This window comes from Larimichthys crocea, chromosome V, assembly GCF_000972845.2.
Source record: "Larimichthys crocea isolate SSNF chromosome V, L_crocea_2.0, whole genome shotgun sequence".
Lineage (NCBI taxonomy): Eukaryota > Metazoa > Chordata > Actinopteri > Sciaenidae > Larimichthys > Larimichthys crocea.
In genome coordinates this window covers 4,215,059-4,242,022 of record NC_040015.1, presented here as the reverse complement: position 1 = coordinate 4,242,022, position 26,964 = coordinate 4,215,059, and the positions used below count along the sequence as shown (strand labels likewise).

Genomic DNA, 26,964 nt, shown 5'->3' with positions numbered 1-26,964 from the left:
CTGCACAGAGCTCAGATTTCCCTCAGACGCACAAACATGAGTGTAAACGTGGATGTAGCGTCAGTGGGTCAGTGTGCAAAAGGTGAAAAAAAACAAACAGATGTTTCAGCGTGTATCGGATCCACATTAGCCTGTTAGCAGCACTGCAGATGGACTAGAGCAGAGTCAGCTCTCCGGCAGCAGCCACATCTTCCATCCTCCCTCTCCAAACACACACTCTCTCTCTCTCTCTCGCTCTCTCTCTCTCTCTCTCTCTCACACACACACACACACACACACACACACACACACACACACACACACACACACACACACGCACAGCATGGACGCATCTCTCACATCATTCCGTAGCTGCATTTAACCTCATCGGCTGCGTTTATTGGCGACCTGATGACAGAACGACTCTGATTTCCGTGGACACACACACACACACTCTCGCTCACACACACACACACACACACAGACACTCGCGCGCGCGCGTTAAGGTCGTTTTTCCAGCTGTGGAGCAGACAGAGAATGAAGCGCCTTTTTCTCCCAGCCGTGCAGGACAAAGCCATGAACCCCTGGCTGCTCTTCGCTTTCCTCGGACTCTGGTAAGTGTGCGCTGAGGTGATGGAGCTCGGGTGCCTCCATCATGGTCGAAAGGAGGCAGCTTTGTCAGGGTAAACGGTTGCAGATGTTGCCGCCTCCTGCGGGGCATCGTGTCAGGAATCGCCGCGTTCCGCATCTTGTATTTTTACCTGTGATCACACAACAGTGGGTTATTATGAGCTGGGCCTGAGAGGGAAAACGTTTGATCGTCTGCTCCGTCGGGAAATCTTAAAATTAACCAACCTTCAGTCATCTGCATTTTTCTAATCCGTGCACAAAAGCCAGGTAGAATTATCACAGGAGCGTTCGAGTTGTAGTTTCAGAGGGTCTGCCATGCGCATTAAGCTCTTTTTTCTCTTGGTACAGCAGTAGAATGTCAAGTGGCTTTTGATGGAGGGATGATGGATGATTTTGTTCCTTGTGAGACAGATCTTCACTTACCTCAGCCTCAGAGGTAACCTCCAATGGTCCCATGGTCACAGAGGTGTAAATTGTGTCCTGGAGAGGACAGGCCCACTCTTCCAGGTAAAAAATGTGAAAATGTTGGATAGGAGCTGCTGATCTGCTAAAGAGATTCTGCATTTCTTTACAAAGCAAGTCACTCTGCACACTAAATGTTTAAACACCTCCTGTGAGATCAGGTAACACACCCAACAAAGTGAAACATTTGCGGCCTGGAAGGTGGTCCGATAAACCTCGAAGGAAATAAAAAAATTAATAAAAAAATTCGTTTAATGTATTTCCAAATAGCATCTCATGTGAATTAAAAGGTAAATAATGTGTCTGTGAGCAAGTCCAATCAGAGCAACTCTCATTTCAGGAAAAATGGTTAAAGTTGAAGCAGCAGCTTGACTTTTAGTCTCTAGGGATCCTGGATCTTACATTTTTCCATAATGCAGCTTAATATCTTCTTTTTAGGCCCCCTTCTTTCTGGTAATTTCATATGTTTTTCAAGCATGACATTCATAATCTATAACTTAAAGGTCCAGTGTGTAGGATTTAGTGCCATCTAGGCGGTGGTAGATTGCAGCCACCTCGCCCAATGCTCTCCTCTGTAGCATGAAGGAGAAACTACTGTGACCACAAAAGGCCGAAAGTCTCTATCCAGAGCCAGTGTTTAGTTTGTCCTTTCAGGGCTACTGTAGAAGCATTGTGGTTCAACATGGTGGACGCATGGAAGAGGACCATGGGGCAACCTCTGGGGCTGGGAAATTAAGCCAATGTGGAAGTTCCCAAAAAAACATCCCTAAGGGTCCACTTGACGCTGGCTACAGAACATTCCAACCGCAGATGATCCACATCTTTGCCAATTAGATTAGCTGGGAGGTGGAAAAAGCAGAACAGTGCACATGGCAGTGGGCAGGGCCGCATATTTGCAGCTTCAAAATGGCACTTGTTTCCTGTGGGTGACATCATGCATATGCTGTTTATTCTTTATACTGTCACTGAAGAGGACGTGTGGCATCTGTAGATATTAAAGGCTCATTTTTCGTTCTCTTCTGTGTGTAACTCATTTAATTATGACTTTGTTTCGATCCCATTTAAATCTTCACCAACATTCTGATCTGAGAAAGTTGGGGTGAAAAGTTGTCAGTATTAAACTTTTGTGAAGCGACAGAGTAAGTGCGCAGGCGTCACCTTTTTTCACTGATGCTGCAGATGTTTACAAAGAAACTACTGATTCAAGAGAACTAATAATACTCCCTCTACAAAAACGGGTTTTTGCTGATTGTTCCTTCAGTGTGATGCGTGAGGCTCACTGTGCAGAATGATGCATTCTATGTACACAGTTTATTTTCATAACCATCTGCTGAAAGTTGGACAGTTTATCTTTCTTCAGAGAACTTTAATTTTATTTTTAACACATGCACCTATACTTACATTATCTCTGCAACACCTCCCAACTCATCAAATATGGCAGTTTGGTCAGTGGCCCTGTGCTTCAAACTACACAGCAGTCAAATTAACAATACACAATGCCTGGGTAGACTTTCAAAATAAAACTTGCTGAGAAACATTAGACATTTCATGAATTCTGGACGTGCAGGAAAGAACGAGGTGACCATCATCATGGTAACATTAACAAATAGGTACAGTTTAGGAAAAGATCATCACGATCTAGTATGTACATCAGTTCACATACATCAGTTAACATACTTACAATATTTGCATGTTCATTCTTAGATTTTTCAGTGAGGGAGAAGATGTAATTATACTGATTAATTCAGAAAACAGACAAATTATTATTCATGGCAGAAGTCTTGAAACTTGCTTGGAGGGTCTAGTAAATCAATCATACTTAATCATACATGTTTTGAATATTAAGTGCCTGTCTTCTCCGAAGTAACAAAACAGACCATCATCTGGTTTTGTTGTATTTAGCAGTCATAAACAGTATACAAACATTTAGGAAATGGTGTACATTACATTACATTTAGTCATTTAGCTGACACTTTCCCTGACAAAAAGGGGTAACGATCAAGACAGTGAGATAAGAACATTTTAGTGTGGCAATAAGTATTAGTTACGTAGAATCAAATGACAGTTGTAGAGGGGGATGGATTTAGATTGTCCACTTGTTGGTAGTGTTGAAGAGGAGGTCATCTGTGAAGAGCTGGAGGTCTTCAGGAGGTTTTTAAAGGTAGAGAGGGACGCCCCTGATCTGGTAGGAACTTTTAGGAACCTTCCACCAACGGGGAACAACAGATGAGAAGAGTCTGGATTTCCCTGTTCATTGGAGCAGTGCAACAGTCGTGAGCTACTGAAGGGCATTCAAGTAGGTAGATGCAGAACCAGGGACTACTTTGTAGACAAGCATTAGCGATTTTAATTTAAGGTGGGCTGCTTCAGGTAGCCAGTGTAGCTTGATGAGCAGTGGGCTGACATGACCTTTGTGGTTCATTGAAAACCAGGTGCGTTGCTGTCTTATGGATCATCTGAAAAGGTTTCACTGTACAGGCTGGGAGGCCCGTAAGGACGTTATAGTAATCTAGTCATGAGATCCTGTATCAGGATTTGGGTAGCATGTTAAGTGGGATAAGACCTGATTTTTCTTATGATGTGAAGTGGCACGAACAAGCAACCAAGGTGACGTGATGAGAGAAGGTTAGTTGGTCATACATTATGACTCTTACCTTGATTGCTACCCTGGTAGTGGTGAGTGATGTGTATGACACATTATAAAGTATTTACTGATTTTCAGTATTTGTGAACATTTATAAGCAGAAAACTTACTGAATTACAACTGCGTTTTGCTATATTGTCATTGAGTACCTGCTTAAACATGTTAAATAGGGAGATGTAAAGTGTTATTACTTTAATTTATAAGATGAACAGTGCTCCACTCAAATCACCTCATGTAGATGAGGAAGTGCAACTGTCCCTTCATTCCTCATGATTGCGGTACATTACGTACCTGGTGCAATCGCTTCCCTTGAACAAGAGGCGAAACGCTGCCTTCCTATAGTTCTTTTACTGACACCATCCATGTTGTTTGCATCTTGTAAGTGATTTTCCTCAAACATGTTTTATTCCTTCTTTATAGAATATGAAAAAATAATAATAAGGGGCTGTCATGCTTCAATTATTATTATTACATTTAACGTGTTATTGATATAACACGTTAAATGGTGAACTGCTCAAAAGCCTTTTGGTTCTTTAACTTCAGTGGTAGCAGCACAGGATTCATTGGTTTTAACTTGTCGAGTAGGAAACCACTAGAACAAATGGCAGATGAGCAGAGTCCCTGAGGATGAACATGCTGAGACAGACTGAACTGGTGCGGAATCAGTGATTCATCACTGAAAGTCTTCAGGGCTCCTGTTGAATCAACACTCAGAATCAAACTAAGGAGATTCAGTTGAACTGCCTCGCCAGCTTTCACTGCCACCACGGCTCAGTGCTAAAGGCTGTGCCCTGTGTTGTTACACTCAGCTGGAGTTTTTCAAAATGCCCCATTTGAATGTCAGTCTGGTGCAGTCAAGTGTAGTGGTTGCTGCTTGCTTGTACCTCCACCATTCTATCGAATTTGCACCTCCTTTTATTCTTTTTTTGGACTCCATCAGCATCAGTTTTTTTGCAAGACTGAGAACTGTAACACAGAATCAGATAAGCTTGACACATAGAGGACCAGGGAATGGTAATTGCTAGGTGTAGAAATCAAGGAATAGCGATGTTGTAGAGCCTACATGAAATTACAGCTTTTATGCAAGTCCTTGTTCTGTCATAGAACGTTGGGGGATGTTAAGCTTCGCTCCCATTTTCTTGTAAGTTCATTTACATATTAAGAGAAGTATAAAACACTAAACTATGAACTTCTGTTCTTAGAAGAAACAAAACAAATCTTTCTGGTTGTCACCCTTGTGTGGTCATATAGCCAACGAATCTGCATATGGATGGATATAGCTTAGACAGTGTCCTCAAACTAAACTTCAACTTTTTCCTTCTACCTAATATGTGTTTGCTTAAAAAAAAAGCATCAGTCAAATTAATTCATATGTAATGTAGTACTGCACAACTACAAAAACAAATCTAAATTCTACTAAACCTTAGGACATCAGAAAGCAATGGTGAAGCATTATGCCGTTGATTTTTTTGTGGGATCATTTAACGTATTTGAGCTCCAGTGACCGTGTAAATCCACAGCAGAATCCATGTACATGTAATTAGTTGTTCACCTTTGTGGACCAACATCTTGTCTTTACCATGGTGTTTAGATGGACACAGACAAATTAACACACCAGCACTAACATTCTGAAACTTCACTGCCAGTGAATAAAAAGAAAAAGAATAATAAAAAACATATAATTACTATTTATGTGTGTTATGTTATGTTATGTCTGTTGTGTGTGTTTGCTATTTTCTATCCATGATTTATGTTAAGTATGATTCAGATGATGTTAAGTATGATTCAGATGAACATGTTTCATGAAGTCTTCCACAGTATTATATCTGCTGCACTAGGTTATTGTGCCATGGCTGAGGTCATGTTCTTTGTATTAAAAGTCTGGGCTGGATGCCAAGTCCTCAGGTCTCTTTACAGTATCAAATCCATGTTCATTAACAGAGAACAGCAATAGCACACCTTGGCACAGATAGAGTTCAGCCATGTGAAACTGTCTGTAATAGACACAGCAATGCAGGGCATCAGAAAATACACACAAACCTGCCTACAGCTGTGTGTCATTCCCAGGTTACATCCCAAGAACACTTTCTTTTTTTTTCTACTGGGAGTTTGGATGTGACTTCCTGTGTGAGATAAAATGTAGCTTTATTTGCTTCACAACAGAAGATGATTGAAAATGGCCTTTATAGAAATGTGTTGCTGTGATCACAAAATAAATAGCTTTCAGAATTTGCAGAGACAGCTGATTTTGTGCTACGTTGTTTGCTGACATAAGCACAGAACAAATACATGCTTTATAAGCAAAATATGTCTTTTGTCCTTTGGAGACTTCTACAGCCTAATGAAACTTTGCAAAACAGCAAAGAGGTGTATCCAATTTAAACACCGATTCCTAATCCCAGTCCTTCTGTCTACACCAGACACATAGCAATGACAACATGAGCAGAAGTTTCAGTGCTCCGTCAGTATCTATTAACCTTGCTTTGCCTGTAGCCATTACGTGGCTAATATAGACAGCTGCTGTGATTAAATCACTTTGAAACACGTCCAGTCTGGACAGTCTGTGATGGCTCCAGTATACTCATTTCTAAAATGAATTGTTCTCAAAGACTCTTTGAGAACATGCCAAATGTACTCGGCGCGTATTACGTATGCCATCTGGCATGCAAATGCCTCGGAATCCCTCTGGCGGTAGTGCCTAAGGAGAAGGACATATGGGGCTACCTTGGTTAGCATGCTTAGACCTGGTAGAAAATGGACAGTTTAGACCTACGGTCAATGTTCTGAAGAGCATAGAGCCAGCCACTACCTCATGACTTGTTCTGTTTGGTATTTTGGACTGAATCAAGATTTCAGTCTTCTAGTCAGCTGACACATGAAGCATGTCTAACACATTACTTTTCCTCAACAACCAGAAGGGAATCTGAGGCTGAGCAAACGAGTTTATTTCTGTCTGTGTGCCGAGGTGATCCCCTGCAGGTGTGGGCTTTTCCTATATGCAGGTGTGGGTACTGGAAGGCTGTTGACTTCAATGACAGATCACAGGAACTTTCACCCAGTGTTGTAGTCTGGATGCTTAAGTGCTGTTTAAGTGGGTTTTCCAAGAGTTTTGAAATCCAGTACAAATGTATACTGTTTTGACCTTTGACTACCAAATCCAACCCATTGCTCAAAGCCGACCTAAGCATGGATCAACCCTCTTTATTTTCAAGCATTCACACATACCCACTGAATTATGTGCAAGAACTATAACTGTAACTTTGTTTCTTACACTATCTTTTTTCTACTCCACAGTGCAGCAATTGGACCCAGTAAACAGGAGGAAGAAGACTATGAAGATGTTCCCATAAATAAGACCTGGGTCTTATCACCAAAAGTCTATGAGAGCGATGTGACTTTGATCCTGAATAAACTGCTGCAGGGCTACGACAACAAACTGCGGCCTGACATCGGAGGCAAGTCATGTTCATCCTCTGGAAATGTGCTTTGTTTTAACTCTGTTATGAGTAGTAACTCATACTGCTTTGGGAGAGCCACACTATTTGTGACATCAACACACATCAACACACATCAACTTGAAGCAGTGTTGATGTTTTTCTGACTGTATTGTACAGTCTGGTGCAGTCTGACGTAATGTCAAACTGCAATTTCAGGCTATCATGGCTCAATGTTGAGTGTCTGAGCTATCTGGATTTCATAAACATCCAAAATTAGACACCCGGTCTCAAACTTGAATAAACCTGGGTCTAAACCCGGGCATTATAAAGGTGTTCATGCAGACTGAGTGTGGCTAGACTGTAGCAAGGCAGACTTATGATTAAATGAGTGGTTGTGTAAGAGTAACACTTTGTTTTCTTGTGTAAAAAAGGGTCAAAAGTTGCTGAAATATTAATGTGTCTCAGCAGAATTCTGTAGTGTTTCATTGTACAAAGAGTGCTGATTCTTACATACTGTGTTTCTACCACCACATTCACTTTATATGTACTTGCTTCTAAGTTACTTGAAGCAATTGAGAGTAGCATTTGCTGACACTAAGTGAAAGTAATGACATTATCATTTCACCAACCTGTTATTCATGTCAGTCAGTGTATTTTTGTGCATTCCGGCATTTTTGCACAATTTGAAAATGTCCAGTTCATTGTACATTACAGTCCTTGTCCTTCCTCATTGTTACCTTCCTCATAAATATTGTTACCAATTTCACCTTGCATTGCAAAACAACTCATTAAAAGTGATTTGTTTTGCAACTCTCTAAAATAGTTTTACCCCTGCATCATGTCCTCCCTCAATGAACAGTAGAGGGAAACAAAAAAATGGTCATGATGATCACAAGTTCAAGCTCATACATCATTACAACACACATGTAGCTTTGTAATAATAATGTTGGCAGCGTGTGTGTGTTATACTGAAGTTCATTATTTTAGTTTGTCCAGGGTGAGAAGAAAGTGTGTCTAAAAGTTGTCTAACAGCCAACCTCCATGAGGTCTCTATCTGTCTTTTTGTTACTTCACTAAAACTAATATTAGTGATCCTGGGATCATGAAGCTGGTGATTTAGTGGAAGTGGAAAGTTGTTAATTGCAATTTTATAAGACACATAATAAGATCAAGATGAGATAAAACTCTCAGGTGATAGGAATTGCAAAAAAATGATGTAGAACTCTTTGTTGTAGCTCACTCGATGAGGCAGACATCACCTTTTTGGACAGCAACTAACAAAAAGTTGATGCAGTCTTTGTCAGTACAGTATTTCTTCTGTTATGTTTCAGTGAGGCCGACGGTGATTGAAACAGCCGTGTATGTCAACAGCATTGGACCAGTAGACCCCATCAACATGGTGAGACTTCTCCTGGTTTCACTTTCACTCTGGTTTCACTCTTTTTCATGACTGATATGATGGGTGATTTATAGAATTTCCCCACTGGAGAAAAATAATGGTTTACATTTATCTTATCAAAATAGATGGATACATCCCCCATTGCTAATGTCAAATAACCAGCCCATGCAAGCTACAATGAAACTATGCTTTTACAGTTTTAGTCATTAGGGTTCATCCTCTGGGACCTTGAATCCCTATACTCTATTAATAGTTAGCAAACATTTATTCTTTGCTTTGGTTTAACAAGACAAAATCTTAACTCAAGATCCAAAAGCTTTCAACCTCTAACCATCTACTGAGGAGGAAACAGAAAAACGAGAAAATGGGCATCGGTTTGAGATTTTTATTTATTGGACTTTCTAACTCTGTTGCAGGAATACACCATTGACATCTTCTTTGCCCAAACATGGTATGACAGTCGACTCAAGTTTAACAGCTCGATGAAGCTGCTCATGCTCAACAGTAACATGGTAGGCAAAATCTGGATTCCGGACACATTCTTCAGAAATTCCCGCAAATCTGACGCCCACTGGATCACTACTCCCAATCGCCTCCTGAGGCTGTGGAGCAATGGGAGAGTCATGTACACACTGAGGTAGGACAGTTATGCATCCAGTTTGCTAATGTTTTTTTGTAACCATTTTTAATGTTGAACTATCAACTCAAAGATCTCTGTTGTTTGTGCAGCTTTATTGTGCACATCTGTATTTTTATTGTATAGTTCTCTTTTAGGTGATCCCAATTTGTCAAAGCATGAGCTAACGGTCATTATTTTCTTCTGTATTTGTTGGTGTAATTACAGAGAGAACATAAAGTACCTTGGGAGGGAAAAAACAACCCTGAGACTTGCTTTTTCTCTGTCACAATTCTGTTTCTGTCAGGTTGACTATTAATGCGGAGTGTTACCTTAAGCTGCATAACTTTCCAATGGATGAGCACTCGTGTCCACTGGAGTTTTCAAGCTGTAGGTGGTCAAATATTTTCCCCTCCCATTTTTGAACCCACCATCTCGACTTCAACTTCTGTACCTCGCCCAGAGAGAGGGGCTTCTTTGTGGGCTGGCATAGTGGCTAAGTCCATGTTCCTTCTCCTTGACTAAAGGCCCATCTGCTTGAGGCTGCCCTCTCTAAGCCAGTAACAATCTATCATCTGCTCCACCAGCGGAGAGAGGAGGTCACCCAGTCCCATTTTCTCCGACAGACTTAATGAATTATGCACCCTCTACTAGATTCATGCTGTCTGTGTCATCCTTCACATTCGTCTCTTGCATCGTGCTTTAGCCTTTTCATGTCTTGTCATGATCTTAATCTTCCACACACTAGTGAAAAATGCTAAGACCATTTCATGGAGTTAAAGACAAATATCAGGGCCAGCACAGTCACACAAAATTACGTCAAATGAGCACAACCTGGTGGTCATTTCAGTAACAAAAGCTACTAAACAACTAGCTAACTAAGGAAACCTTGGAATTGACCTTGGATAATGTACTATCTTCTACTAACAGTCAATATCGGTTTCTTAACTACTGAAGAAATTTCTTGTGTACCTTAAACAATATTTATCTAACCTTAACCAAGAGGGTTTTCTTTGCCAATATTGGACTTCCTCTGGGTCCCATCAATGGTCATATCAGTTGATTTTGCAATTTGGATTGTTCAGACCCCAGACGGCTAACCATAGCAGTTTCATATTAGCAAACAATAGCATTAGATGTATACTTCATTTTGAACAAAACGCTGAAAAAGGACAGGTATCAGGACTTTTTGACCCAATAATATTTATTTCAGTGGTAGTTTAGGATATTTTCAAACCTTGCATACATGAGCCTTCTTCCAGCTCAAGTCAAATAAAGTATTTTCAAAGCTCATGTTTATTTATATGTTCATGTTTACCTACTATAGACTATTATTTGCATTTGAAGACATTTTGCTAATTTGACAACATTTCATGAGACTGTGCCAGTCAGATCCATCTTGAATGCTCCCCTTGCCATTGTCCAATGCTCCCATGTGATGTACATTACACTGAATGAACAAGCTGAGCTTTGAGCTTTCTTTCTGATTTATCTATAATGTATTTGGGGTTATTTCTGCAGATGGATATCCCAAGAATGAGATCATGTACCGGTGGCAGAGGCGTGCGGTGGAGGTGGCAGACCAGCGCTACTGGAGACTCTACCAGTTTGCATTTGTAGGATTGAGGAACACTTCTGATGTGGCACACACCCAGTCAGGTGAAAGATTATGGACCAGTCCTCTTACATGTTGCCAGTCTCATGTTTTGTCACACCAATTTTGCAAGAATTGGGATTAGGTTTATTGAAGAGTTCAGTAGAATTCAGTATTTATCCATTTGTGTGACCATGGTGTAAAGAAATCATTTTCATGTGTGCAGTCTTCTGTACTTTACTTATTTAGTAATCCATATGTAAGCAGGTAATTAATTTATGCATAAATAAAACTATATGTAATGTATGTATGAAATTGGTAACCTGAAATGAGTTACTCAAAATCCCAGAGTGTGTTCTATATTGGCCTGGGCTTATTAATGTTTTGAACTCTATTGCTACCTTATTGTTAACCTTTCAGGGGAATATGTTATCATGACGATCTTTTTTGACCTGAGTCGGAGAATGGGCTACTTCACCATCCAGACCTACATTCCATGCAGCATGATCGTGGTTTTGTCCTGGGTCTCCTTCTGGATCAACAAGGATGCTGTCCCAGCCCGCACATCTCTAGGTTTCCAGTGTTCTTATTTTATACCACAGTTCAAATTCGTTCAAATTCAACACAATGAGGAAATGACGGTCTTAAAAGTATTTTCTCAATATTGTAGAGCAACAAGTAAAATTTGAAGCCAAGTTTTCAGGAGCTTTAAGGTTGTGCTTTCTAAGTTTCACACAATTGGCCCTAATGCCAGTAAGTTTTTGTCAAAATACCCCTTTCTGAAATGGAATTTCACTAATCTAAGCTTTGGCTGTTACAAATTCACCACATATGACACAATTAATTAAGTCAATGTAGAAAAAAAAAACTATTTCATATTCCACTGACAAGCTCTGTGACATTCAATTTAGGTATTACCACCGTGCTTACCATGACAACTCTGAGCACCATCTCCAGGAAGTCCCTGCCCAAGGTTTCCTATGTCACTGCCATGGACCTGTTCGTCTCTGTCTGCTTCATCTTCACCTTTGCCGCCCTCATGGAGTACGGGACGCTGCACTACTTCACCAGCAACAGACAGACCAAAAAAGCTAAAGCCAACAATAACACACAGGTGCCGAACACTCTTTTTTTTAATTCTCCCTTTCCATTTCATTTTAATTCCTCTGAGGGATAACAGCAACGTACTGAAATATCTGTGTCTGTGTCTCCTTCCCAGCAGAAAGCATCCAGCATGGTGAATATCCGACCTGGAACATCTCTGCTGCAGATGAACAACATTGTGCCCTATCACGAGGAGGCTGACTATGCCTACGAGTGTTTGGATGGAAAAGACTGCACCAGCTTCTTCTGCTGCTTCGATGACTGTCGCTCAGGTGCCTGGCGCGAAAACAGGATGCACGTACGGGTTTCCAAGATTGATTCTTACTCACGAATATTCTTCCCCACTGCATTTGGCCTTTTCAATCTGGTTTATTGGATAGGTTATCTCTATCTATAAAACAAGTACCTCAACAAAAAAACAAAAAAGGATGACTGGAGTTTAACACCTGTAAGCATTTCTCAAAAGTAGAGCTGTTCTTGTAGGAGAAATAATAGCCTCTTACCAAACATGTATCACAAAAAAAGACTAAAGACCAATTATGAATGGCAGTGCCTTGTTTTTTGTGCTAGTGATGAGGCATGGCAAATAAGTAATGTCATGTGTAATATTAGTCTGTCCCTCAAACCGTTAAACATCTTGTTCCAGAGAAAGATAGGTCAACAACGACTGGGTACTATAGTCCTAATGACTGGGTATATATTAAGAACACTATGACATGACAAGGAATCTAAAAAGTTAAAGGCTGACGTTCCATGAAATCTGCTGTGTTTATTTGTGCCAGGAAGTTCTTTCCATTTTTGTGACCCTCATACTGCTAACACTATAATAAGGTGGTATTCTCTTGAAATTGGTCTTTGGGTATTTTTGTACCCAACAAAAAGAAAATCTCCACTTACCACTCAGATTTATTTTCCTCTTCTACAAACCCTTTGGTTTCCATTTTCTGCCACTTATCCAGGTTGATCATATAGCAGTGAGACTGCAACTTTAGCAAGGTAGTCCAGACATGTTTTAACCTGGCCACATCCTGCGTGATGGTTCCAAACTTTGAATCAGAACTGAATAATAATCTTAAGCAGGGTATGGAACTGCTATCAAAAAGACATCATGACTTTTTGCATGATGACATATGTAGGTAATCTAAGTCTAATGACTGTAAGTATTAGTATAAATCCTATCCAACACGCTCTGTGTAGCATTTAAGCACCTCCGACTGGCTAGTAGTTGTTATCTCTGTTGGTCAGGTTGGTTAAGGTAAGGGGAAGAGTAATGATAGGGTTCGGTCTAGCCCAGGGGTCGGCAACCTTTACCACTCAAAGAGCCATTTGGACCCGTTTCTCACCGTAAAGAAAGCACCGGGAGCCGCAAAACCCTTTTGACATTTAAAATGACACGGCATGCAACGTTTTTTTTTATTACATTTAATGAAGGACTGCAGAGAGAGAAAACGAAATTAGGCAACATTTCTGCATGAAACAAAAACATTCTGTGCAAAAAAAAAAAACAAACAAAAAAAATATTTATCATACTTAGTTAATGTGATTTCTGCTTCTGAGCCTCAGCGCACAGCGCCTGCAGGTCAGGACTGGACAAGATACTGTAGCGACCCTGCAGTAATGTTACAGTGTTACGATGTTGAGTTCTGTGGTTTCCCATGGTGTGTGAATGCACCTGAATGAGAGCAAGGGGGCGGGGGAGCAGGTGAGAGGAGGAGCGAGCGTGTGTGAGCAAGAGTGGATGGAGTACAGTGCGAGTGAGGCTGATGTGTGGGATCTGTTATGTCGTTTGGCGTGGTTATGACCTACAATAACACAGTTCTGTAACGCTACAATACATTTTAATTTAATTTAATTTTTCATCAACTATTTTCAAAAGTCACAGGGAGCCAGATCAGAGGGATCAAAGAGCCGCATGCGGCTCCGGAGCCGCAGGTTGCCGACCCCTGGTCTACCCAATCAGTCAGAGTAGCAGTGGGTCTTCATTAAACAGCAGAAGAATTCACAATAACAAGTAATCTAAATAACTCAATGTGGCTAAATTACATTTTCCCTTTGGCAGAAAAAGTGCTTCATGACGCCACTTATCTGCCTTTTTCACTAGATCGTTTTTTCTTTGGCTTTTAGGTCTGTTTAATCCAGTGAAATGTTGGCTTCTCATTGCCAGGTTGACAAAATACCCTGATTGACTAAGCGCCAATGCTAACAATTCTCTCATTGCACCTTTTATCTCTTCTCATTTTTCTTCTCTTAATTTTTATTAGCAAAAATAAATACAGAGAACATTCAGGCCTTATTTTTACCCATTGCTTTCGGCTGTTAAATTGACAACCATCACCAGTGGCAGATTATTAGCTGCAGTTAACAAATGTTAATGAGGCAGAAGCCAAAATGAGCTTGTACATGTTAGGATCTAAATCTCATTAGACTCAAAGGGTTCTGATTCAAGAAGATTTGTTACTTGATTTGGATTTGTTAAAATGCTGTCAAACCCTAAACCAAGCTACAGGAACTCCAGAAATGTTTGCACAAGTAAAACTCCAGTCAACACAGAGGAGATATTGCCATCAAAACTAAAAAAAAAGCCCAATGTTTGTTTACTCTTTGCCACCGTGCTATTGATATTGATGAGAAACAGGAAAAAGGCATTGCTGCACTTTGTAGCTGTAATATGGAATGAAGGGGTTTTGTTCCCTCTCTTAAAGGTACATTCTCTGATTTTCTTATGGAGACTAATAGTTCTTATTGTGTAAACACAGTTGGGTTTCAAAAATCATGTGAGATTCCAAACATCAACAGTGAGTTCTGCAGGGGTTTTGGGATCTAGAGGCACTATTGGTCACTACAGTGAGTGTATCTTTATATATTTGAACAGCTCCATTCATAGCGTTCTATTTTTCTAGACAACACCTCACAGCATTATGATTAGTGAGGTCAAACCAGACCAGTCTCTGCTCAGAAGCTACTGCATGGAATGAATTTGTAACCTCTGTCAAACAGTGAATTGTCATCAACAGTGATGGTTGTTTTTCGAGCAGCCAGATTTTATACTCTGATGTATCATAAGTTACAAAAAATTATAGAATTGTCATCGATGCACTGTTCAGACAAATGCGCATCCACTCTCAAAAAGTTTCCAGCTCCAAATTGTACGTGTCCTTCATGAACAGGTTTGAGAAAACAATGTCCTTTAATGTACAGCTCATAAATTACTTGAATTTCCTTTTATACAGTTCTGTTGCATGTAAAAGACTCACTACACACACAATCTAAAACACATTAAGTGAATTTATACTGAAATATTTCCAGCATCATCTTCTAAGAATGACTCGCAACATTTACAGTATAGTGTCTGAATAGCAGCTGTCAATACCATAAAGGAACAATTAAAGATAGACTTAATAAGATGTATTTTTTTTTCTATATTGTCAGCTGCACAGAAATACAGTAAATCATTTTTGCATAAACAGAAGAAGAGCATGAATGTAGAGTTTGACATTTTCTTGTTTACTCTGAATTAGAGGTAAAAATCACCAGACTGATGAAGGTTGAAAACATTTAGCTAATTCTAACTGTTCAGTTCAACTCAAAGGTAGTCACTCTGTAGGTCAGTCACCATTCAAACACAATAGCAGTAAAATATTGAAGAGTAGAAGAAGCATCACTGTTCATAATGCAATGATGTAACACCACTGTTTCTGTCCTCAAATCAAATCTTGGATTATACTGTGACTGTAGCATCACAATTGCTTCTGCGGCTTACCCTGCCTTTAGGTAAGCTAACCAGGAAGACTGTTTGATTTAAACCTTTATTCCATCGGTATACGGCTCTGTGACATTACGGCCTTGATGCTGTTTAAAGCCATTCTCCATGTGGCTTCATATCCAACCAGAAGTGTTTCAGAGGTGGACCATTTTGCCTGCCAGACTTTGTTAACTTTCTCAGATTTTTATTCTACCATGAGCAAGTAGGCTACATAGTTAAATTGTTTCTCCTATGTGGTCTCTGTGTCTAACTTTCAGTCAGTTCGATCTGCTGTGAGCTGCTTGATGTGGCATCCATTAAACAGTAAACCAGCCACGTATTCTCCTCCGAGCAAAGTGGTGAGACACTTCTGGGATGCTTCTGAAATGTGCTTCAGCACTTCTGGTGAAATCACAAGCATTGTCAAGAACGACCGTGATTTGACATGAAGTTCTTTGCTTCCTTCAACAAATGTGCAAACAAGAAGATGTCAAACTGTCTTAATGAACCCTCAATATTATTAAAAAATATACCTATTACTTTATTTATTTTGAAGTTACTGAGCATTTCATGTAAATAGTATTTAGAAACTGTTCCAAAACACCTGTACTCTTTTTAGATCTTGTAGTTAAAGGTGGGTCAGTCATTGTCGAGGATAGTTGAATCTCATTCCCAGACACTTTGGCTTGAGGATAGTTGATTGTAGAGTCTCACATGGCAACCCAAAGTGTCGATATCTGACAACCTGGGAATGGTCTTCAAGAAACAACTCATTTTCTCCAGAATGACTGACCCCATCTTTGACCCGCAGTATACTGTGCATACATATAGACTGCTAAGTCCTCAGCTCAATCCTTAGCTTTTTGTGATATTAAGAGAAAGAAAGAAAGAAAGAAAGAAAGAAAGAAAGAAAGAAAGAAAGAAAGAAAGAAAGAAAGAAAGAAAGAAAGAAGTTCAGGTATTTTTCTCATGCTCTTAAATGTAGGAATAGAAATGTGAACACATGCAGACAACACAGATACCAAGTGAGGGAAAAATGTTACATCAACATTTTTCAATGAAATAACTTTACACAAGCATTTCTTGAACGTTTCACATACACCAAAGAAACTGTAGGATACAACTTAGTAGCATGTTGTGTATAAAAGTCATGTTGCAGATCAGTTCTGATTGCTTCATTAAACTTCAGATACAGAATAATTTTAATGATCGCCATATTTTTGTTCTGTTTCAGAAAGCATACGTCTGAAGTGTCAGTACACAAAACAGTATCAAACAAGGAATGTACTGAAAGCGACATAAATCTATGCAAACATGATCATTGTAGTAAGTGACATAACTCCTAGTTTACTTAGTTTGGCCTGAACAAGAAATGTTAAAATAACATGTATGTATGTTATTTTAACTGATTAATGATATTGATATATTAAAAATATATTATAACATGTCCATAGTATTGCGATTCTTCAGTTGTGTTAAAAAAGAAACTCAGTCCAGCAGAGTGGTGACTTTGACATGACTCTTAAACTGATAGCAAAGTGGACATTTTGGATGGAAAACAAAATGTATGTGATCCACTATCAAACAAATAATTCAATGTGTGCATGTGTGTTTTTAAACCCAGCTTTTATTAGAGATCCCTTACTAGGCCGGTTTAAATATCCACAGTGTAAACTGTCCACACATTGCAAGGCTATTGGAAAGCAGTCACTGTAGAGAATGATGATCATCACACATCAGTGTTTTGCTGCACCAGCATGGTTGAGCTTCAAGTCGCTACAGCCGAAATACAAAGGTTATTCTTACAGACCCTCACAACATCTCATTAGGTTTTGCTGCTTTCTGTCACATTATTCTTACCACAATATCAAATTCAGATCACAGAACATGACAAATGCAAATGACAAATATGATATGTAGCATTTATAACAGACGTGGTATACCTGTTGATACTGTACCAAAAGGAAATTCTGTAGATACATGGGTTGCAAAATGTTAGCCTGATTCTCATGATGACAGTGCTTTAAAATATAGCATATTGCATAGTGTTGGTCAAATATATTCTTCTCTTCTAGGGATACTTTGGTTGCTAAATGCATTTATTTATATTTGGGGGAATAAATCCAAATTATAGACTAAATATATTCGTAACATTTACAAATGCCACAAGTTATTTACAGCATAATAAATGCGAGCCCCTTTTTTTTTTTGCAGCTTCTTTGCCCAAATATTATAGCTACATTGCTGACTATAGTAACTGCAGAGTATAACTACAAGAATTTTGCACGTTTTGACAAAGCTGTGTCTTAGGGTTAGCACTGATGGCTCCTGCCTACACATGATATGATAGTTCAGTAGTGTCAATTGGGCCTTCAGTTCCCCGGCTTCAACACTCCTGTCTTGGCTTAAAAAAGAAAAAGATTGTTTTCATGATCTATGTTAAAAAAGTGTAAGTTTATATGGCTTTTCAATCTGTAACTCGAATGATTCATTTATGTGTATTCACAGTTGCTCTGTAACTCCATGTCAAACATGTTACATATATGTAGCATATACTGCATTCACCTCATTGTGACTAGCTGAAGACAAAATCAGATGCTGTATTTTTCCGCGCAGCAACCTCAAAAACATGTTCACTGATCATGTCAACATGAGAGCGAGGTTGTTTGCTCTATTAATTATTAATGATTGGCATAATACTATGTATTGCATCCAACTCAAGCCATATAAACACATGTATCATCTGTGTACAGTGCCATTCCCTGTCAATGTTGCTCATATTGTATCGTGACTACTAACTCAATACACTGTGAGAAAATAAAGCAGTGCCTGGAAAGTCCAAGTGGTGTTATGAAACTTGATGTTTCAGAAAGAAACCATCAAACACAAAGAAAACTCCTTCAAGAAAACCTAGATTTATAAAGATTATCATACAGTTATATAGTTTGCTTGTGCATGTCACTGTATGACACACTGAAACACTTAATGTCTGCATTTCTGTAAATCTCATCTTAATTCAGACCTCCGTCAATCAGTACACTACTTTGGTCTGTTCAATGAGACGTTCAAGATCATTTTGGTTAAGGGCGCTAGTGGTGAAGATTTAAGATTGCCACCAAATGAATACTCCTCACTCTCTTCTTCATAATAGGCTCCATCTAGAGCCAGTGTTTAGTTTGTCCGTTCTGGGCTACTATAGAAACATGATTTCTTTTCAGATGATTATACACAAATTAAAACATAGCTATAAAGATTATGTTTAATTTATGCCAATAAATCCTCCTAAATGTTACACACTTGATCTTTGATTTGTCCAATACTTTAGTTTATGACCAAATACCTGCAAAACTAATATTCCCACCAGCCTTATCTATGCTTTATTTTCATGCTAACTAACAACTGTTAGTTCATAATATCCAAAACCTGACAGGATTGAGGTATATGAAGTGAAGGCCTTTGCTGCCCTGAACTGCAGTTAAAGAGCTCCTTTCAGTGTCATTCATTTACCTTTTAAATCGCCCCTTACACCTCGTACTACATGCACTTAAATATATTCTACGTATTCTGTATTCAATATATTCTAATTTGATATCTTTTGATTTTTAACTCTGCAGGTATTTAATTTTACAGTGTCAGGCACTTTGAAAAAGTGCTGCTATACACAGTATGAAGGTCATTGTTACTCATAATTGGAGAGGGTGGATAGAGTCATTACTGAGTTGATATTTCAGGGTTATGTATCACACCATGAACACATCATTCCAGCAACTATAAACACCTTGAGTTATGTCATGTTTCTGACCAGACTGGAAATAAAATTAACCTGATCCACAAGCTACTAATGGATGATCACTTTAGAACAAAAACTGTTGATTATGAATCAAATCACAATCACACAGATTCTGATGTCTGAATGCTGAAACCAGTCCTTTGAAGTGCGATTACTTCAATGGTCAATGCTTGCTCCATTCAGCTGTACAGACCTCTTTCCTTCTAGAAACATAAAATCAAGTGTTTTCGGCAGGTTGCTGCTGTACTGTATATTTCCTGTATGTTATTCTATGCTGGTTTATGAACTGATGTGAAGGATGAGACTCTGAGTTGCGTTTGTATAAAGTTAATCAATTAATATGGTGCCTATACTCAAAAACAGATTACATGGCATTTACACAGTGTTAGACAGTGGCATCACTAAAAATAGATATTACTACACTACGAAAATCTGGTTCTTGATAAGGTTGGTTCTTTTTATCCATCCTTTAAGTCACGATTGCAGTAGATTTGTCATGTAGTGTTGGAGAGGAGGTCCTCTCTGAAGAGCTATGTCTTCGGGAGTTTTTAAAGGTAGAGAGGGACGCCCCTGCTCTGGTAGGAACTGGTAGGACATTCCACCAACGGGAACAACAAACGAGAAGAGTTTGGATTGTCTTGAGCGAACAGGTGGCAGGGGCATGTGTCATGAGGTAGCATATGCCTGTATAAGGGCGTTCAAGTAGGTACAGTACCAGAGACAACTTTGTAGGTGAGCATTAGCGCTTTGATTTTAATATGGGCTGCAACAGGTAGCCAGTGGAGCTCGATGAGCAGCGGGGTGACATGTGACCTTTTTGGTTGGTTGTAGATCAGGCGCACCGCCGCGTTCTGGATCATCTGAAGGGGTTTCACTGTGGAGTCTAATCTAATCTAATAATCTTTACAAAACTAAATATATTGGTAGGTAAAAGAAACATATACAGTTAAAAGCTTAATAAACCGATATTGATCACTGATATAACATTGTTCTGGAATGAAGTTGCTACAAAGTAAAAAAAATGCTTTTGCCATGTTTCTGTAGATTACTTTGTATTTCTCTGAGGGGGCTCAATGTACTGAAGCTTCATTCAAAGTATAGTGCTTTACTTTCCAAGCACATTTTCATTTTCTGGCTGTCATCCTGCTGTTATTATCACCATAAAGCCATTAGACAATGGTAACGATGATTAGTAGGCTCAACAGTATTTCAACTCATGTTCAGCAGTGCTAATATAAAATTAAAGACACATTCCATAAACCCCTTTGTTTATTGTCCTCCATATAACTGACATCATTAGCTTTACTAATAAACATACAAACATGATGCCTTAAATGTTTCCACTTTGTTTTGTTAAAGGGTTGTTACTGGTCAGTGTCAACTATTGAAGAAAATGTGATATTGATTAAAGAGCCTTCATAAATCTCTGTATGAAAATATAAAGTATTACCGTGGCAGCCTATTGGCTCAGCACAAACACTGTTTTGTTAAACTATTTAGAATTTCATAAGTGTTCAGCTCTTCTTGATTCTTTTTTAATTGAAATTTAATGATGAAACATTGGCTTCCAGGGAAATGAAACATTTTCGACATGCGGGCAAACTCAGCTGCTGAATGCAATATTATTTTTAAAAAAGCTATTTAGAAGCTGTGAGTTATCCAAAGACACTTGGAGGTTTCTTTTGTTGTTTCGACCTCACATCCCTCGAGTTGTGCCTCTCTCTCCTCCTTTTTTCTCTGGAAGGTACCAATTACCATGTAGGCTGAATGGGAGAAGGCAGTGGTGCCTGAATGAGGTTGCTGACGAGGGGATGAAAATAAAGCCAACTGTCGCCTCCTGGTGAGACGTGATTATGGGGTACGAAGATGTGTGAAGTTGACAAGCTCCCACCTCCTGGCTTGGAAATGAGAGTGCAGTATGAAACCTCTGGATTAGACAGATGAACTGAAACACTGTGATGCTACTGTAAGTCCCTGAGGAAACACAGAGCATGCTCTGTACTGATGTTTAACTGTGACAGGTTAATTAAACATAGATGTACAGTTTATATGGTGTTTTCTGGCACAATATGATGCCATGTAATGTATCATTTCTGTATTCACCATTTATCATTAACTTCAACTGCGTCAGTATCTAGAATAGGTAATGGTAAATGAGCTGTACTTGTCACATTAACCCACTCAATAGAGTTGGTACATTACATATTCTAGCTTTTCATGAACTTTTACTAAAGGTAACAAATATTTTGATCTGTTTGAGACAGTCATTACAGTTTCCTCTGTTAGAGATGCAGGATTTTGGTTATGGCACACAGTTAGAGCTGAGAACTTATATTCTCTGAGAGCACACTGAGGTTATTTTCTTGCCTGCACTAGTTTGGTATCTTGGTGTTGGTCTTCACACAGCTCGACCCATCAAAATACAAATACAATATAGTATAATAATAATAGTATATTACACAACTTCAACAATCGATGTAACAAATATTGTTGTTCTGAATTTGGAAACTAAATGAAAAGAAATAATTGCATATCAACATATCAGAGCACCTACAAATATTTTGAATAAAATTAAACTCATTTGATCACTCAAATGTAGTTTGAAATAAGTTTTGCATTTGCTGAAATATCTTGTTTTGATATCAGCCTGATACATAGACACCTCCGTTCATAGATACATAGACACGTCCGCATAGATGCATCTATGCTTAGTTAAAATGTGACATGACATACTAAGTGGAGGTTAAATGAAATGTTTAAAAACTCCAAACAAGAAATATTAGGAAGAGAAGTGCAGATCAGGTCTAGTTCTTGAACCGGTTCTGTTCAAAATTCAACAGTCAACAACAAATCATCTTCTTCTTATGAACAAACCTGTTTGCAACTGATCAGGGTCGGCCTACACTGCTGGATTTTAATGTCTGTCAAAATAGTGAAGAGATGTATATTTTCTGAGGTGGAACATGGCGTGAAAAGTTTAAGAAAACGTTGCTTTATCTTACGTTTTATGTGGGAGTATGCTGTGAGGATCAATTATGAGGACTGATTTATAAAGGTTATTGAATTGTTAACCAGAACTACATTTCAGCAGTCTCTAGCTGTGATGTGCCAGTCAGGACAGAAGGTTTGCTTGATCAGAGTGTAAATATGCACATATTCATTTCATCAAATGATTACAGTGGTGTGTGGGTCGATTTAATTGAACAGCTTTCTCGCTTTCATGCTCTGTTGACTGCTTATCTACCTTAGTTACATTATTCTGGTTTTTAAGATGGATTGATTTCTCACATTAATCTAATTTCAGTTTCAGAGAACTCCAGGGATATTTCTATTACTCACTGGGCTGGAAAATGAAAAATATATAATAAAATGATATACTGAATATTTGCACAGATATCGAAAATTGGCAATCTTATTGTTTTTAATTGGTTCATCCATGAAGAAGCCTCAGATGTCAGGGTGTGTGTTGCTCTTCCAAATAATTAACATTAACAGTTGAAGTATTTCTTCCTCCCTTTCAGTCACATGCATGACTGATTAATCTACAAACAGTCAGAAGTGACGGTAGCTCTTCTGGCCTCTGGAGGGTTGATTCTCTTCACACTTGTCTGAACGAGATGAGGTCAGGGTGGGATTGTCTGAGGGTTGCTATTCGCTTTGTTCATCTCAGTGGTGAGATGCTGTGTGAGACAATTTAGAAATGACACATGAGAAAGAGATAAGCCACTAAAACCAGGATTGTTTTTCTGTGCCCCTGGCATGCACTCCTCAATGCTAACACACTTTAGCATTTTTCCAGTGTTTCTTTGGAGAAGAACCTGATTTATCTTCTCCTCACCAAGCTGGAGCACATAACTTATTGGCTAAGCAGTACATACATACAAAATGTAGGGTTGTGTAACGTCTTCATTCCTCTTCCTTCTTCTGCCTCTGCCCTGTGCTGAAGGAATGCACTGAAGCCAACAGGCTGCACAACATGACTGCCTCATTGCTCTCGTGCCTCGATGCTTTTGGTCTCACATGACTGGCTCAGGTGCCTTCACTGTGGATTATGCAAATCTATGTGGGTTTCTTCTTGCCTGGCATACAGGCTTGGATTGTATGAATATGAACAATGTTGAACTGCTGACCTGTCTATGGTGTCTCGTTGCCTTCCAACCAGCACATGATGGGATATGCCTGAAGGCAAAGACAGCAAACAGCCTATAAAAATACAAACCAGTAAAAAAGAAAAAGGTCACAATGTGGTTCATTATTCAATAATAAAATGTGGCAGGGACTTTGATATGAAGACATTGTGCAAAAATGGCACCAGCATCATCGCTACTCTCCCGTTGCCATGGAGATTAAAAACACAGCAGGCAGACAGTCAGCCAGAGTCCGCACAAAAACAATAAAATATCCAAAAATATATTCAAACCGCTTGTAGCAAGCGATGACAATAGTATAGTTGACGTTTTATACTATTAAAAATATAATTACTATTAAAAATGAGTTTTATACTTGTAAAACAGCAGCATCTTCATATCAAACCTGACGCCACATGGCTAAATTATATGTTTTTATGGAGAGTGGACATGATCCTGCTGCCGTTTTCCCACAATCTCTTCATATCAGACCTGACGCTATATCAGGCGTGGGCAAACTTTTTGGCTCAGGGGCCACATTGACCAGATGCGTACATATCAAACATAAACCTATAAGGCATTACAATGTTAATACATTCACTTTTAGTGGGAACAGTGTTGTTGATCCCCCTTTTTTGCCAGGGCATCGAAGTCTGGTGTTAGTTTTGTTGTGGCAATTCTCAGAACACATCTGAAGTGTTCATCACTCAGCTGGGATCTGTGGGGTGCTTTGTTGGTGTTCATCACACTAAAAGTCTGTTCACACACATACATAGACCCAAACAACACCAGCATCCTCTGTGCCATCTTCTGGATGTTTGGAAATTTGGCTGCGCTTAGTGAAGCATAAAACTCATCTAGTTTAAGAGAGTTGAACTTCTCCTTTAAGACAATGTCACATTGGAGATCAATCAGTTCCAACTGCAACTCCTGTGGCGCCTTTTCAGGGTCTTGTGTGAATGGACAAGACATTAGCTGAAGTGACAAAGCTTGGTTTTAAAGACACGTTTGTGTACATTTCATGTACAAACTGATCTTTCCCTTGTAGCTTCACGTTCAGCTCATTCATGTGTGTCAGTATGTCCACAGCAAAAGCTAAATCACAAAGACAGTCTGTGTCACTCAGCTCAGGAAAATTGTCAGCTTTCTCAAGTAGCTCCAAAAATGACATAATCTCCTGTTTGAGCTTCCACACTCGTTGACATACTTTCCCTTGGGGAGAGCTTGTGCCTCTTGATGACCCACAACACACTGTTATACAAGTCCTCTCCCCGCGTTGTCCCCTTTAGGGACTCCATGGCCAAAAACTCTTCCGTTATCTCAAAATTGTGTGGTAACAGGTGGTAATAGGACCACAGAGGTGGTGGTGGTGACGCTGAGTTCACAAGTGGTGATGTGTTTATTCACAAAACAGGGGAAGGGTGTTGTGTTTGTATTTATGCATGAAAGCAGACACCGGAGACTTCAGGTTTACTCGACATAACTTCTTTTACTCCAGCTTCCAACAGTTAGAACACACCTCCAGCGCCACCTCTGGACCATATATGCTAATGCACTGAACATCTCTACATCCCTCCCTTTCAGCTTGTAAACCTCTTTTCTTTACTTTTAAGATTGAACTGTTCCAAAATTAAATAATTCCAAAATGATAGTACCTTCTATCTTAATCACAAGGTTCTCATATCTGGGCATGTTCAACTGATATTCATAACATCCGTATCCAACATAACACTCGGTTATTATTATTATTATTATTAATTGCTTTTTTTTTTTCCCAGACCAATGAACAACAAACTCCATACATTCATGCACTTTTTTTTCTCTCTGGGAACACTCTGGTAAACTAGAATGTTCACAAGTCCAATCTATCTGGTGGGCGGGAAACTCTTTCTGACCTGGTCACTGTTTCAGCTGACTCTGGTTGACTTGGGAGAGTCTCTGTCACATCAGGACAGGGCAGATTTCTCTCAGGGAGCACTGTTAAGTGAGCCCTGTTTCTTCTTAGGCTCCCTTGGTCTGTTTCCACAGTGTAAGACCTTGGTGTTGAAGCAGGTCCCTGAACAGTAGCTGTGGTCTGCGCTGTTCTAATCCACACTCTCTGACCTGGGACCAGTACTGGTAAGTTTTGTGTCCTGTGTCTCAGGTTGAATGACTTTCTCTGCTTTGCTTTTAGTTCCTTGTCTTTTTCCCTGAAAGCTCTGAGGTTTGGCCAGGCTGGTTTCAACGCTTGTGGAGTTGTAGGAACTGTTGATCTTATCCTCCTCCCCATCAGCAGCTGCGCCGGACTCAGCCCGTGAGCCAGTGGTGTAGCTCTGTAAGCCAAAAGAGCTTTCTGAGGGTCTGGACTTTTGTTGAGAAGTTGTTTAACTGTGCGGACAGCTCTTTCCGCCTCGCCGTTGCTCTGTGGATAGCGAGGGCTGCTGGTTGTGTGATTGAAACCATAGTCCTGTGCAAAGACGGCAAAGTCTGTGGACGCAAACTGCGGCCAAGATTTCAGGCACTCCGAATCTTGCAAAAATTACCTTCAGCCGCTCCACAGTTGTAGCTGTTGTCAGGGTCGGGAGGTTTGCCACTTCAGTGTATCGCGAGTAGTAGTCCACCACCACGATATAATGTCCATTTTTCCACTGAAAGATATCAGCAGCCACTTTTTGCCATGGTCGTGCTGGTAGAGGTAAATGGACTGTACTTATATAGCGCCTTTCTACACTCTCTACACTACATACATATCCCATTCACACACATTCATACACTGATGGCATTGGCTACCGTGCCAACTGCTCATCAGTTTAAGGATTTAAGCATTCATACACATTCACACACCGATGGCACAGCCTTCGGGAGCAACTTGGGGTTCAGTATCTTGCCCAAGGACACTTCGGCATGCAGACCGGGGAGCCAGGGGATCGAACCGCCGATCATCTGATTAGTGGACGACCCGCTCTCCCTGTGAGCCACAGCCGCCCCGTGTGGTCATTAAAGGCTCTGTCTTTATCTGTGCATGCTGGCAACAGATTTCGCACCTTTCCACCATCTCTTTAATCTGTCTTGTTATCCCTGGCCACCATAGGGATCCATTTGCCCTTGCCACACACTTAGTCACTCCCTGATGGCCTTCATGCAACCTTTCCAACATTTCAGGTAAATGTTGTAGAATATGGTCGATGTAAGCAGGGCCGGTCCTAGCTATGGGCAATGTGGGCGGCCGCCCAGGGCGCATTCTCCGTGGGGGGCGCACGAACGCCCCAAAAAGCAAAAAACCTCGGTAATTTTCGATACCGCTCATTAAGTTAGCGGAGCGGGCCCCCCGCCCTTGACAAGGCAGAGGGGGGCGTCGGACGCACGGCGCATCCAGGGGCGCACGGGCGGCCGTTAGGGCGCACGAGAAAGTGTTCGCCTCGAGTTACTGTATTTCTGCGCCTAATGCGCCACCTGGTGGA

The 26,964-nt window shown here is 39.9% G+C and overlaps 1 protein-coding gene across 2 annotated transcripts; it reads left to right on the top strand.

The window, feature by feature from the left end:
* The first annotated feature begins 268 nt into the window (after nt 1–268).
* On the top strand, nt 269–13,314 carry gabrg1 (gamma-aminobutyric acid type A receptor subunit gamma1). 2 transcript variants are annotated; one of them, XM_019273550.2, is made up of 9 exons: nt 269–593; nt 7,010–7,170; nt 8,484–8,551; nt 8,968–9,188; nt 9,475–9,557; nt 10,689–10,826; nt 11,182–11,334; nt 11,673–11,875; nt 11,984–13,314. In XM_019273550.2, exons 1-9 carry the CDS (start codon nt 517–519, stop codon nt 12,260–12,262), a joined length of 1,383 nt encoding a protein of 460 aa, XP_019129095.1. In that variant the 5' UTR covers nt 269–516; the 3' UTR covers nt 12,263–13,314. The 2 variants fall into 2 exon arrangements, with proteins under 2 accessions (XP_019129095.1, XP_010748392.1); XM_010750090.3 differs by having other exon boundaries at nt 11,981–13,314.
* The last annotated feature ends 13,650 nt before the right edge of the window (nt 13,315–26,964 follow it).

Excerpts from the sequence above, each read along its gene's own strand:
- gabrg1 (XM_010750090.3), top strand. The coding sequence starts at position 517 with ATGAAGCGCCTTTTTCTCCCAGCCGTGCAGGACAAAGCCATGAACCCC. Across the intron at positions 9,189-9,474 it reads AGAGTCATGTACACACTGAG|GTTGACTATTAATGCGGAGT; the intron begins GTAGGACAGTTA and ends TGTTTCTGTCAG. Across the intron at positions 9,558-10,688 it reads TCCACTGGAGTTTTCAAGCT|ATGGATATCCCAAGAATGAG; the intron begins GTAGGTGGTCAA and ends TTATTTCTGCAG.